General features: G+C 41.3%; 1 protein-coding gene across 5 annotated transcripts in view; it reads left to right on the top strand.

Annotated features, from left to right (window-relative positions):
- The window catches only part of P4HA3 (prolyl 4-hydroxylase subunit alpha 3), a 72,421-nt gene that overhangs the window by 11,774 nt on the left and 46,256 nt on the right, over positions 1 to 14,391 (top strand). For all 5 annotated transcript variants that reach the window (XR_011467024.1, XM_070383737.1, XM_070383738.1 and 2 more), the window contains exons 4-7: positions 3,404 to 3,553; positions 8,373 to 8,424; positions 10,403 to 10,566; positions 10,807 to 10,983. Coding sequence is in view for 4 of the 5 variants with exons in the window: in XM_070383737.1 (XP_070239838.1) it covers positions 3,404 to 3,553; positions 8,373 to 8,424; positions 10,403 to 10,566; positions 10,807 to 10,983 (543 nt within the window). In the remaining variant the exon portion in view is untranslated. The remainder of the gene's footprint in view (positions 1 to 3,403; positions 3,554 to 8,372; positions 8,425 to 10,402; positions 10,567 to 10,806; positions 10,984 to 14,391) is intronic.

The following is a 14,391-nucleotide window of genomic DNA, read 5'->3' on the forward strand; positions in this document are numbered from 1 at the left end:
CTGTTTTATCTACATGCCCTCAATTCCCTCCTCTGTTGATTATTTTAAAGATCAGTCTTTTCTTCTGAAATGCTTAATTGTCTAGTTCTTCTGTTCCACTGTTGTGTCAGTTGACTCTTGCTCATGGTCTGTTATTTCCTGACATAGTTTATCATGTTTGATTGTGAGCTTATTTTTAGCAGGATTCCTCTCCTACCCCCCAAATAGAGACTTTCTGCCCAGAATTGTGGGAATATCCCTTCATAGCGTTTTGGGTTTTCTTCTTTCGGGTACTCTGTGATATCACTAGCCTTAGAGTCCTTTCTTTTTCCCCCTCTACATTACATCCCCACGACTTATTTATTTTATAACTGGAAGTTAATACCCTTTGACCCCCATCATTCATTTCACCAACCCCCTACCCTGGCCTCTGGCAAGCAATCCGGTTCCTGTATTTACGGGCTTGGGGGTTTTTGTTTCTGCTTTTTTTGTTTAAGATTGTATATGTAAGTGAAATCATATGGTATTTGTCTTTCTCTGTCTTATTTCATTTAGCATAATGCTTCAAGGTACATCCATGTTGTCACAAATGGCAAGATTTCATTCTTTTTAATGGTTGAATTATATGTATGTGTGTGTGTGTGTATCATTTTATTCATTCATTCATCTATTGATGGACACTTAGGTTGTTTCCATTATCTATTTCTCTGAATTGAAACCAGACAGAAACAAACCAACTTTCTTATCTCCTTGTGGCAGTGGATAGATTATTTTTCTGGTCAATTCTTTCCCTTAAAGTGTAGTTTTTCATGGGTTTCAATTTTATGAGTGTGTCTTAAATCCAGTTTTTAAGTTTTTTGAGGTCTACAAAGGCTCATGTACTGTCCTCCTGTGGGTATTATAACCTCAGATTACTAAGTACGGAGGTTACTAGGACTAACACCCACCCCATCCCAGGCAGCTTTAACATCTGCTCATCAGCTTGTTACTTGGATTTTTAGCTTCTCTTTTATTTCTGGTACTTGGATATTTCCCAATCTTTCTAGAAAATGTATGATTAAATACTTTTTATATTTTATTCAAAATTTCTAAGTCTTTGTGATTAGGGATGGATTCCAGTTACCTGTCTGCCATGTTGCTAAGACTTAAAGTTCCTCATAGAAATCTTAATTAAATAAATTGTTAACTTAGCAGGAAAAGTTCAGTCATTTTTTGGTTATTCTTCAAATTAATGTTTTTCAAATAGGAAACTTAAGGACCAGAAAGATAACACAGCAGGCTAATGGCAGATGGGGGATAGGAATGAACTTGCTGTTTGGGCAGCAGAATTGCAGTATCTCCAGGTTCTGCTGTTTTTCTGCCTGTGGGGAATTATGCCTAAATTAGATCATTTTGCAAGAGGCCTTCCAAATCTGTGACTCTATAATTCCATGCTGTTTCTGACATCAATTTCCAGGAAATTCCACCTGCAGGTCTGGTATTCTAGTTAACTGTAAGCTCTTAGGAGACAGGAGCTATGTCTAGTACATGTTGCCATAGTCCCCATTTTCTGACATTTAACGAGCCATGAGAGCTATTCACTGAGCTCTCATAGCATTCCAGTGTCCACCTTCATTAAGGTGTCTAATGCATTGTATCACAATTACTGGTTTACTCATGTGCCCCTTGGTTGATTGCAAGCTTTTAAGGCAGGAATCTCCATGTACATTATAAACACGGTAAATATTAAATAAATGCATTTAATTCATTAGTCACATTGCTCCCAACGATATCTTCCTAAAAACATGACAGTCACAACTCTAATTAGTGAAGCCCATATAGCCTTTTTATGTTTATTCCCTGCTTCGCTTTGCCTAAGACTATAGTCACAATACTACTTGAACATTCTTGATTTTGGCTTCTGTTTCTACCATTCCCTCATCATAAAATGCCCTTCATCCCAATCTCTGCTCATTGAAATTCTTTTCTCTGTTTAAGGAAGATTCAGATGGCATTTTTTTCTTAAATTCTATATTTTTTAATTAAATTAATTAATTAAATTCTAAATTTTTTTCTTAAATTCTATATTTTTTATTGGAGTATAACGTCCATGGTAGCTCAGATGGTAAAGAGTCTGCCTACGATGTGGGAGGCCCAGGTTCAATCCCTGGGTTGGGAATATCCTCTGGAGAAGGAAATGGCAACCCACTCCAGGACTCTTGCCTGGAAAACCCATGGGGTCGCAAAGAGTCAGACACGACTGAGCGACTTCACTTTATTGGAGTATGGTTGATTTACAGTGTTGTGCCATTTTCTTCTGTACAGCAAATGAATCAGTTACACTTACATATATCCATTCTTCAGGCGGCACTTCTTCCATGAAGCTTGCTGAAATTCTCAAGTCTCCTCCTTTCTTTATGCCTCCACAGCACGTCATACATACTTCTTTCAAGTAATTGAGCCATTCTGCTCAGTATTCTAGTTAATTCGGTTCGTATTTCTCACCTCCCATTTTTGGCTGTGCTGGGTCTTTGCTGCTGCACCTGGGCTTTCTCTAGCTGTGACAAGTGGGGGCTACTCTCTAGTTGTGACAAGTGGGGGCTCTCTCTAGCGGTGACAAGTGGGGGCTCTCTCTAGCTGTGACAAATGGGGGCTACTCTCTAGTTGTGATAAGTGGGGGCTCTCTCTAGTTGTGACAAGTGGGGGCTCTCTCTAGTTGTGACAAGTGGGGGCTCTCTCTAGCTGTGACAAGTGGGGGCTCTCTCTAGCTGTGACAAGTGGGGGCTACTCTCTAGTTGCGGCGGCAGAACCCTCATTGCAATGGCCTCCCAGGTGGTGCAGTGGTGAAGAATGTGCCCGCCAATACAGGAGATGCAAGGGACGCAGGTTCGATCCCTGGGTCAGGAAGATCCCCTGGAGTAGGAAATGGCAACCCACCCTGGTATTCTTGCCTGGAAAATTCCATGGACAGAGAAGACCGGTGGGCTGCAGCCCACGGGGTCACAAAGAATCTGACACGACTGAGCACACATACACCCTTGTTGCAAAGCATGGGCCCTAGGGCATGTGGGCCTCAGTAGTTGCAGCTTACGGGCTCCAGAGCATGGGCTTGGCAGTTGTGGCGCATAGGCGCAGCTGCTCCTCAACATGTGGAGTCCTCCCAGACCAGGGACTGGGGTGTGTCCCCTGCATTGGCAGGGTGGTTCTTAACCACTGGACTACCAAGGAAGTACAATATAAATTTTTTAATGTGAGAATACTTCAGTATTCTCCACACCTAGTTACATTGTCTTGTATATAATAGATGCTTAGCATATTTAACTTAAATGAGTTGGAAAGAAAACTTGCCTTCCTGGGTTTCAAAGGCCCCTCACATTTTTGCATTGTTATTTTCTTGCTCTACCTGTGGACTCAACTTTAGTGATGGTACTTATGTTCCCTGCAGGTGGCCTATGACATGGGCGATTACTACCATGCCATTCCATGGCTGGAGGAGGCCGTCAGTCTCTTCCGAGGCTCTTATGGAGAATGGAAGACAGAGGATGAGGCAAGTCTTGAGGATGCCTTGGATCACCTGGCCTTCGCCTATTTCCAGGTAGGGGAGTAAGCAAGAGACCCACTCCTTTCATCACAGTAAGCATAATGCTTTATATCTGCTTTACCACTTTTTCAGCATTTTCATGTCTCTTAATTTATTTCATCTTCCCAATAGGACTGAATGTGTCATGCAGGGCAGTTGTTTTATTATTTCCATATTTCTCATGTGAGTAAACTGAATCTCCAAAGAATTCCTAACTTGTTACAAAGTTCACAGAGGTCAGATTAGAGCCTGAGTCTATTTCTTCCTCAGTACTCTTTCCAATGCTCTGACTACTTTAAAATCATCATCTCCAATGTAGGAGGCGGTTTCTCACCTGTATCAGCAGCAGCTGCATTTACAAATGTTTAGTGGCTTCATAGTCAATGCAGGTCACTCTTTTGCACTCTCAACAATTCATAACTCTTGCCATGATATTGCCAATGTCAAGGAAGAAGTTTGATTGTTATCTTCTCCCATCTGCTGTCAAGTCCAACTGTGACGTGAATCATGTCCAGATACAGAGCTGGTGTCATTGGTCCAGAGCATCAGCTCATTGCCTCCTGTAGGTGTTGTTTTTCATTGGCACCATTGACCTGTGATCTGTTGGAAAGCTCATTTCGCTTCTTGTGGGAGCTGCCATCCTAACCCCACGTCCGCCAGAGTTGTACAGTCTTTAAGAATAGGCTGGAAAAATCACTACAGAGTCAGTTCCCTAGGGTGTCCAAAACTAATAAACCATTTCTGCTCCACACATTCCTTTTTCTTTCCCCCTTTTCCTGAGAAAGGGAGGAGGATGTGGGTGGTCCAAACCTGTGTTTTGCTGCCAGAACAGATTTATTCTCAGTGCTGCAAATGGCCCTTTTCTTCTCATAGAAGTTCCTGGCTCTTTGATGTAAAACTTTCCAGGGTGCTTTTCCTATCTCTCTTGCTTAATTGCTATTAAAGCTGAAATAGAGTCACTGTGATGCAATAAAGGGTGAGAAGTAATTGAATTTTAATAGAAGGAAATGGAGAATTGATATGGAGACTCAGAGAAGATAAACTAAAGCAGCCCATTCTGAAAGATAGAGTTTTAGAAACAATGTCTAATAGTTTTGGGTTTTTTTCCCCTATGGTAACTTAGATTTCTCCTCTTCTCACTTGGAAACTCTCCCATTCTACAGTTGTGCTTTGTCTGGAAAATATTATTCATCTTACCAGGTGTAGCTCAAATGTCTCCTATTTTGTGAAGCCTTCTTTAATTCTCTTTAGACCCCTCAGATTCTCCTTCTTTGTGCCCTTATAGTGTGTGTGTGTGTGTTTATGCCACAATAATAAAACACATTGGCATTGTCTTATAGGCGATTTCTGGTCCCCTTTTTACCACTAGTAAATTAGGGATAAATGTTCCTCATGGATTTTTCATTATCATATAAAATTATGTATCTCTATACACCACAAAAAGTATAATACATCATATTATATGTAGTACTATCATTTAATACATTTTCAGGATATGTTTTAGTAAAAAATCATTTCAGTAACTACAAATAATGAGAAACTGTGTGTAGTAACTAAACTCTAGGCTCTGAAGTCAGGCAGACCTAGGTTCAAGTTCTGTGAAAACTTGGGTAACTTACTTAACCTCCCTAGACTTTAATTTTCTTTCTTTTTGCTTTAAAGCTTCAGTTTTCCTCTATGATCAGACTTTTCTTCTTTCTACTTTTTAAAAAAAAATACTTATTTACTTTTATTTATGTGTTTATTTGGCTGCATTGGGTTTTAATTGCTGGACTTGGGATCTTTGGTGCACAGGCTCAGTAGTTGAGGCCTGTGGGCTTAGTTGCTCCGCAGCATGTGGGATCTTAGATCCCCGACAAGGGATCGAACTTGTGTCCCCTGCACTGGAAGGCAGATTCTTAACCACTGGACCACCAGGGAAGTCCCTAATTTTCTTATCTTTAAAGGGGAATAATAATGATAATGTGGGAGTGTGGAAATAATTTTCCCTGTAACCTTCTGAGTTTTTGGCTGAGCCCTCCCTGTAATATAAGACAGATTAATAAGAGGAACAATAAACGTAAGTTAACCAACATGTATACCTCCTGTAGACATGGGAGATATTGGGGGGCAGGGGATGAGTAACTCTCTGAGAGGATCTAAACCTTCATCTTAAATATGATGCATCCAGCTAAAGACAAAAGAAGGAAAGGTATTGGGGGGGCCAGTTCTGGGAGGTGACCAGACCAAGCAAGCAAGAGTAAGGCTGTTAGGTACCAATAGATTTAGGGTGCCTTCTCCATTGGTAAGATTTTCTTCTGATGTAGAGTCATCCTTCTCTTTCAGGTACATGGGGGAGATAACCTTCACAAAAGGAGATTTCCATTGTAAATATAAATTTCCCTTATGAAAGCATAGCTTCTACTCTGGTTTAAAAAACTTCTCTGATGTTTCTCAAAATAATTAGCTCAAAATAATCCTTATGCCAAAGAAGCATATTTGAGGATGGCATATTCTGCTCCCCTTTGTTGACTTAAAAAAATGCACAGTGTGAGAGTTGTGCATCAGGTTTTATTTGGGGCAAAATGAGGACTGTAGCCCAGGAGACAGCACCTCAGATAGCTCTGAGAAACTGTTTCAAAGAGGTTAGGGGGAAGGTCAGTATATATGTGATTTTAGTGAAAGGGGAGTGCATGCAATCAAACACATATTTTTTTTTTGCAGAAGGTTTCTGTTAGTCTTGAGGAGCAGTTGTCACCATGAAAAGTTTTAGTGCTTTTCTAGATATGAGGAAATACAAGAATTGGGCTTATAAAATCAGCTTCTGAAAATATCTAACTGTATGAAGACCTGTTCTGCCTTTGCACAGAGTGCCTCATTTATGCTCTCCACCCTGAACTATTTTCAGGGGGGTGTTGAAAGCCAGCAGCTGCAGCAGCTCGTGATTTAATCCTTGTGGATATAGATGGAAGTTCTCATGGCAAGTGCCAGTTTGTAGTTGGCAGTCATCTCAAAGGGCCGGCATGAGGATTAAGTGAGCTAATATACGTAAAGCCCTTAACCCAATTCATAGCACATATGTTCTCAATAAATGTAAGCTATCTTTACAGTATACACAAGTGTGTGTTCTCCTTTTTCATTGAACATTATTTACTATACACATTTCCAGAGAAATTTAACTGGGATATCAAAAGTAGCTCTAACTGTTCTTGATAAAACATAATTTTATCTCCTGATAAAGCCCTTGAGTTTTAAAAATATATAAAATTAATATTTTAGCTTTCTTCATCTCAAAGGGTTTGAAAATCTATAACCCTGAGTTAATATCTGACATTATAAGATATTAATAGATTAATTAATTATACATCTGTTAAGTACAGAACAGAATAATTCATAATATTAATTAGAAACAATCTATATGCCTAACAGTGGTGGAATGGTTAGATTATCTGTGATGGAGCTTCTGGATGGAATGATATGCAGCCATTAAAAATGCTATCTCTCTTGTACACACATGTTCATAGCAGCACTGTTCACAACCGCCAGTAGGTGGGAAGCTTTCCAAGTATCCATCAGTGGGTGAATGGACAAGAAAAAGAAGGAAATTCTAACACATGCTACCACGTAAATGAAACTTGAGGACATCATGCTAAGTGAAACAAGTCACAAAAAGACAAGTATAGTTTGATTCCATTTATATGAGATTTCTAGAAGAGTCAAATTTATAAAGACAGAAAGTAAAGTGATGGTTACCAGGGGCAGGCGGGGAGGAGATAATTGGGAGTTGTTAATGAGTAGAGTTTCAGTTTTGCAAGATGAGAAAACTCTGGAGGTCATTTGTACAACAGTGTGAATATATTTAGTACTACTGACCCGTACACTTAGAAATGATTAAGATGGTAAATTTATGTTTACCACAGTGAAAAGTACTAATTAAAAAATGCTGTTTCTGAGGACTATGTAAAAATATAGAAAGTACTCCTGATTACACTGTAGAGGGAAACAATCAGAATATGAAAATGTGTAATAAATATGACTGTAACTGTGTACACACTATGTATTATTCCAAAGTTTTTGAAATGCCTGGGTTTCAGTGGAACCTTTACTCCCATTTCTCATATGTTTTATAGTGTCCTTCTTCTTGCTTTTATCATTAAAAATGCATTTTTTTTTAACATGCAAAAGTGAAATGATCAGAAGGACATACAGGTCTAGTGACTTATCATCATTTTGCAGCACCCAGAGCTGGATGACAGCCCACCCGCCCCGAGTGCTGTTCCCCAGGCTTGTCTGGAAAGCCTGTGTGTGCTTTCAGCCGTGTGTAGTCCAAGGTTGAATGGCTGCAGGGAGAGCCATTGCTATGCAGTGGGAATGGTTCAGGTTTAGCTCTTCCTTTTTCTTCCCCTCACTAACTTTGTGGATTCTCAGAAGTGCTGAACCTGGAGAACACATCATATTCTAAGTAGGATTGTTGCAGTTCCATATTAACGTTTACTAATAAAATATACCAAAACAACAACACCCTACAATTATATGGTTTTGCATGCTTTGAAAGATTTGAGGGAATTTTAAGAAAGTTTATTTTCACTTATTTTTCTCCCTTCCCTGGTAAGGGTGGTAATAAGTCATTTGTAAATGAGGAAACTGAGGAGAGCTGATTTGCATCAGGGCTGCAAATCCTGAATTAGGACAGAGAATCTCTACATTTTAGTCTGTAGCTCATTTCAGTGAGTCTTACTATCTACTATTGGTAAGCTTATTTTAGAGTTTTTTTTTAATCCATTTAATGATTCATTAGGGGAGATATCCTCAGCGCCGTTAACTCACTCTTTTCCTTTTCTTTCTTTTTTTACAGGCAGGAAATGTTTTGTGTGCCCTCAACCTTTCCCGGGAGTTTCTTCTGTACAGTACGTAACCATAAAAGATAACCACAGGTCAGACCTGTGGGAAATCCCTCTTGCTCTTGGCCTTTCATCCCTGCAAATGAAGTATAGCTGTCTGTTTTTATTTTTCGAATCTCATAATCCAAGGCACATTTCTAATTTTTGATTAAATCTTAACATACTGTTCAGTGCACCAGGGGGAGTTTTTAAGTTCATTGGAAGTGCTAAGAAAAAGATACCAGCGTGTGCCTTCCTCCTCCACCCCTATTGAGTCATATGTATTAGTGTTGCTTCAGTGGGGAACAAGTCCTAGGTTGGGAGCCAATTTCTTCAGGGACATTCAAAGATCCAGGTTTTGGGAATAGACCTGGGAATGAGTGCAATCAATGAGAGCTGTGTGTGCAAGAAGGAGAGCGACTCAGCAGGGTTGTTCACTTTGGCTGCTAACAGAAAGATAGCAATTCTTCTCTTTATACTGGAGCTCACTTTGCTATGCAAGCCTCCTGCCCAGCTGGCCACAGAGTTCAGCTTCAACCCTCTCAAGCAGCGTTTCACCAGAGTTAAACTGGGGGAGAGATTTGCTAGCTTAACTCTGCTTAGATATTTTTACTTAAAATTTTGGTGGTAGAGGGCTTCCCAGGTTTTCTTTTAATAAGATGGATACTAAAAGATAGGTACATGTTACAGATATGTGTATTTACAGATATGTATATGTATCAGATATGTTAAGATATGTAATAACCATTCACAAAATTAGGTTGGCCAAAAAGGTCGTTAAAACACCAAACTTTTTGGCCAACCCAGTATTTATGATGTATTTCCTGTAGGACTTCACAAAAATATGTATGACTTTTTAATGAATCCATTTAGTAATGTTATTCGTTTCTGATAGTTTGGCAAACAGTAGGATAAGGCAGTAGCTGTGTGGTCTGGAAACATGTGGACAGTTAGTGGTACAGACAAAGTGATAACCCAGCCCCTCTATTTTTTGTGCTTGAACTATTAAAATCTCTGCATATCCCAGAGAACGTAAATTGTGCACTATTAAAGGTGAATAAGTAGACACAGCAAATTAAAATTCCTTGTTCCATAAATGGTCTCGCAATATTTTCATTGGTATTTTGGGCACAATGTTTCTATTCCTTCAAACTTTATTTCTCCTTTGGTTAAAAAAAGGATGATAATTTCTGTCCCCTCATTGGCCAGAATGATGGTAACGGTGGAAGTGTTAGAAACACATTGAGCTCCTCAGAGAAAGATGCTTTGTGACCCTTACAGCAATGGAGCGCCTCCTTCCGAGATGCACTGAGATAATGCAGAGGCTAGCTGGCCATGGGTAGCTGCCAACTCACGGCGGATCTGCACCTAAAGTGGATACAAACAAGACACAAGATCCCTGTCGGGACCTTGGCTAGAACCAAAGTCTAGAACACCTTTGTCCCATACTGCTCTGTTGTGTCTAGGCCAGGCAGGCATTCTGAGGAATCTAGTAGAGTTGGGAATAGTTTAGCTTCCAGTTCTCAGGGGAAGAATAGAGCGAGTCTCTCTGCGGTAGGCTTTGGCTCTCTGGACTTCTCTTTCATAGCACTTTCTTGTTGTGTTTTGTTGTAAGTAGTCAATGTGTCTTTTCTCTGATAGACTCTAAACTCTGAGAGTTTAGCCTCTAGCACAATGTCTGGTACATGTTCACTGGAAAGTTACTGAGTGGAGGGGTGAATGAATGATTGAAGCTTCTTTCCTAAACATAAAACTGGCCATCACACTATCCTGCAGCCCCATCCTCATGATCCCTTGGTCTAAGAGTGTTCCTTCAGGTCTTCCAGGCCCTGCTTAATCCTGCTGTAGAGGTGAGGGCCTTACATCCTCCTGTGCATGGACATAGGAAGTTGTCCGGGTGCTGGTGGTATGTAACAGTGAAGCTGCAGGAAACCTTGGCAGCACTCCCTGGGACCACTGTTTGTTAATCTGTTAATTTGTATTTTTTCCTGCTGATTTCTTCCAGGCCCAGATAATAAAAGGGTGGCCAGAAATGTCTTGAAGTATGAAAAGCTCTTGGCAGAGAGCCCTAACCAGGCTGTAGCAGAGACTGTCATGCAGAGACCCAATGTGCCCCACCTGCAGACCAGGGACACCTACGAGGGGTTATGTCAGACCCTGGGTTCCCAGGTACCACTTCTCACGGGAAGAAAAAGGGGGAACCAGTTTGGGGGATGGGAGAAAAGGTAGAATTGGGACAATTTAAAGGGAAAAACTGATGCATTAAAGAAGATAATAAAGCTCACTTGGACAATACCAGTGACTGAATTCTGAATCTCCTGAATTTCAGGCTTCTTATGCTGGAGTTCCCATAAATTGGTTTCCACTTCTAGACCCTTCTTCTAAGCTGATTCTAGTCTTTCCTTTCAGCCTACTCACTACCGGATCCCCAGCCTCTACTGCTCCTATGAGACCAGTTCCAGTCCTTACCTGCTGCTCCAGCCTGTGCGGAAGGAGGTCATCCACCTGGAGCCCTATGTTGTTCTCTACCATGACTTTGTCAGTGACGCCGAGGCTCAGACGATCAGAGGGCTTGCGGAACCATGGGTGAGTGTCCACAAGGCCTGCTGAGAACCTCCCTTTGTTTCTTTGCCTGACTGATGTTCAGAAGTGTGAGAACAGGCAGCCTGAACTAGATAGTTCATCTGTTCAGGACTTCAAAATACCAGCCATTCCATAAAACTAATCAGCGGTGAAAAAACTCACAGTCGTTGTTGCTTCTGGCTGAGAAAAGTACAAGGGGATTTTCTGGGGTATTCACAATGTGCTTTCAATGTCTTGTTAGGGATGTGGAGTACATGGTTGTATGTTTGTGAAAACTCAGCAAATGGTACTCTTGAGATCTATGTATATCACTGTATGTAAATTTAATCTAAAAAAATTAAAGGAAGCCCCCCATCCCCAATCATTCCATATAAGTGATAGAAGGAAAAAAAGGGTGGGAGAATTCTCTGGTGTTTCAGTGGTTAAGACTCAGCGCTTTCAATGCCTGCCTGGGGCCTGGGTTTGACTTCTAGTTGGGGAACTAAGATCCCACAAGCTGTTTGGTGTGGCCAAAAACAGAAAGAAAAAGGAAGAAAAGGGGTCAAATGACAGGGGAAAGGAGAGATTTCCTAGCACAGAAAAAGAGTGTGAAGATTATTTAGTTAAACGTCATTATTTTGTTAAAAAGAAATCCGAGGCCCGGAGAGGGAAAGAGACCTCGGGTCACATATATGGCTTGGCCCAGAATTGGAACCCAGAGGTACACTGATTGCTGCTCTGCTATTCACCTTTATGTATCAGTTAACTTAGGCTGTTATATTTATTTGGTAATGTTGCCGGAAGTGGAGGGACCCCCTTCAGGGCCTGAAAGTGGGCTCTGGCCTAACACTCGGTAATGAATTGTCCAAGGAGATACACATGCTGACAAAGCAAGAAACTTTACTGAGAAAAGGTGCTTGAGCGGAGAGCAGGAAGGTAAGGGAGCCCAGGAGGACTGCTCTGCCGTGTGGCTCGCAGTCTTGTTATTTTTTGTGATGGGATTAATTTCCAGCTTGCCTCTGGGCAATCATTCTGACTCAGGGTCCTTCCTGGTGGTGCACACATTGCTCAGCCAAGATGGATTCCAGCAAGAAGGATTCTGGGAGGTGGTAGGACATGTGGCATCTCCATGTGAGATCAATTTTCCCAAATTCTTCCTGTTGGTAGTGTCTTGTTAGTTCCGCGTTCCTTATCAGAACCTCCTATTATAAAAGAACTCACACAAATGGTGCCTACAGAATAGGCAGTTACAGTTAGGGTTTCCTCTAACAGTAACAAGCAGCCCCCAAATCTCAGGGAGGACAACAGCAGTAGAGGCTGGCTTGGTCCTCACGTTATATGTCTGTCTTGTGCTGGTTGCTGCTCTGCCCCATGTTGTCCTTACTCTCAGACCCAGCCCAACAGAGCAGCCTCTGTTTGGAACATTGCCATCTCATGGGAGAGGAAAAACACAAAGATGGCAAACTACTAGCTGGCTTTTATAGCTTCTGCTTGGAAGCACCAGGCATTACTTCCATCCACATTTCCCTGCTTAAAGCAAGACATGTAGCCAACACTGCAGTCAGCTTGGTGGGTATATCTCATTCTTCCATGGAGAAGGCTCTGCAGCCACTGTGCCAAGCTTTATGTTGATGGGGAGGGGAGTTAGTCCTCCAGAAAGTATTGTTGTTATTCAGTCCCTCAGTTGTGTCCAACTCTTTGAGATCCCATGGACTGCAGCACACCAGGCTTTCCTGCCCTTAACTAATTCCTGGAGTTTGCTCAAATTCATGTCCATTGAGTAGGTGATGCCATCCAGCCATCTCATCCTCTGTCACCTCTTTCTCCTCCTGCCCTCAATCGTTCCCAGCATCAGAGTCTTCACCAGTGGGTTGGCTCTTCACATCACGTGGCCAAAGTATTGGAGCTTCAGCTTCAGCATCAGTCCTTCCAGTGAATATTGAGGACTGATTTCCTTTAGAATTGACTGGTTTGATCTCCTTGCAGTCCAGGGGACTCTCAAGAGTCTTCTCCAACACCACAGTTCAAAAGCATCAATTCTTCGGCGCTTACCCAGTCCAGTATTCTGGCCTGGAGAATTCCGTGGACTGTATAGTCCATGGGGTCGCAAAGAGCTGGACACAACTGAGTGACTTTCACTTTCACTTTCCAGCCTTCTTTATGATCAACTCTCACATCCATTAATGACTACTGGAAAAATCATAGCTTTGACTAGACGGACCTTTGTTGGCAAAGTAATGTCTCTGCTTTTTAATATGATGTCTAGGTTTGTCATAGCTTTACTTCCAAGGAGCAAGCATCTTTTAATTTCATGGCTGCAGTCACCATCTGCAGTGATTTTGGAGCCCAAAATTAAAGTCTGTCACTGTTTCCATTGTTTCCCCATCTATTTGTCATGATCTTAGTTTTTGAATGTTGAATTTTAAGGCATTTTTTTCAGTCTCCTCTTTCACCTTCATCAAAAGGCTTTTTAGTTCCTCTTTGCTTTCTGCCATTAGGATGGTATCATCTGCATATCTGAGGTTATTGTTATTTCTTCTAGCAATCTTGATTCCAGCTTGTGATTCATGTGGCCCAACATTTCACTTGATATACTCCATATATAATTTAAATAAGCAAGGTGACAATATATAGCTTTGACATACTCCTTTCCCTATTTGGAACCAGTCTGTTGTTCCATGTCCAGTTCTAACTGTTGCTTCTTGACCGGCATACAGGTTTCTCAGGATGCAGGTAAGATGGTCTGGTATTCCCATCTCTTTAAGAATTTTCCGCAGTTTGTTGTGATCCACACAGTCAAAGGCTTTAGCATAGTCAATGAAGCAGAAATAGATGCTTTTCTGGAATTCTCTTGCTTTTTCTATGATCCAACGAATGTTGGCAATTTGATCTGTGGTTCCTCTGCCTTTTCTAAATCCAGACTTGTATATCTGGAAGTTCTTGGTTCACATACTGTTGAAGCCTAGTTTGAAGGATTTGCACAATTGTGTGGTAGTTTGAACATTTTTTGGCATTGCCCTTCTTTAGGGTTGGAATGAAAACTGACATTTTCCAGTCCTGTGGGCACTGCTGAGTTTTCCAAATTTGCTGGCATATTAAGTGCAGCACTCAATGAAACTATGAGCCATGCTGTGCAGGGCCACCCAAGATGGATGGGTCATAATTCTGATAAGATGTTGTCCATTGGAGAAGGGAATGGCAAACCACTTCAGCATTCTTGCCTTGAGAACTCATGAACATATGAAAAAACAAAAAGGTATGACACTGAAAGATGAACCCCCCAGGTCGGTAGGTGTCCAATATGCTACTGGAGAAGAGTGGAGAAGTAGTTCCAGAAAGAATGAAGAGCCTGAGTCAAAGCAAAAAACGATACCCAGTTGTGGATGTGTGTGATGGTGAAAGTAAAGTCTGATGCTATAAACAACAGTATTG

Source organism: Bos mutus, chromosome 15, assembly GCF_027580195.1.
Source record: "Bos mutus isolate GX-2022 chromosome 15, NWIPB_WYAK_1.1, whole genome shotgun sequence".
Classification (NCBI taxonomy): domain Eukaryota; kingdom Metazoa; phylum Chordata; class Mammalia; order Artiodactyla; family Bovidae; genus Bos; species Bos mutus.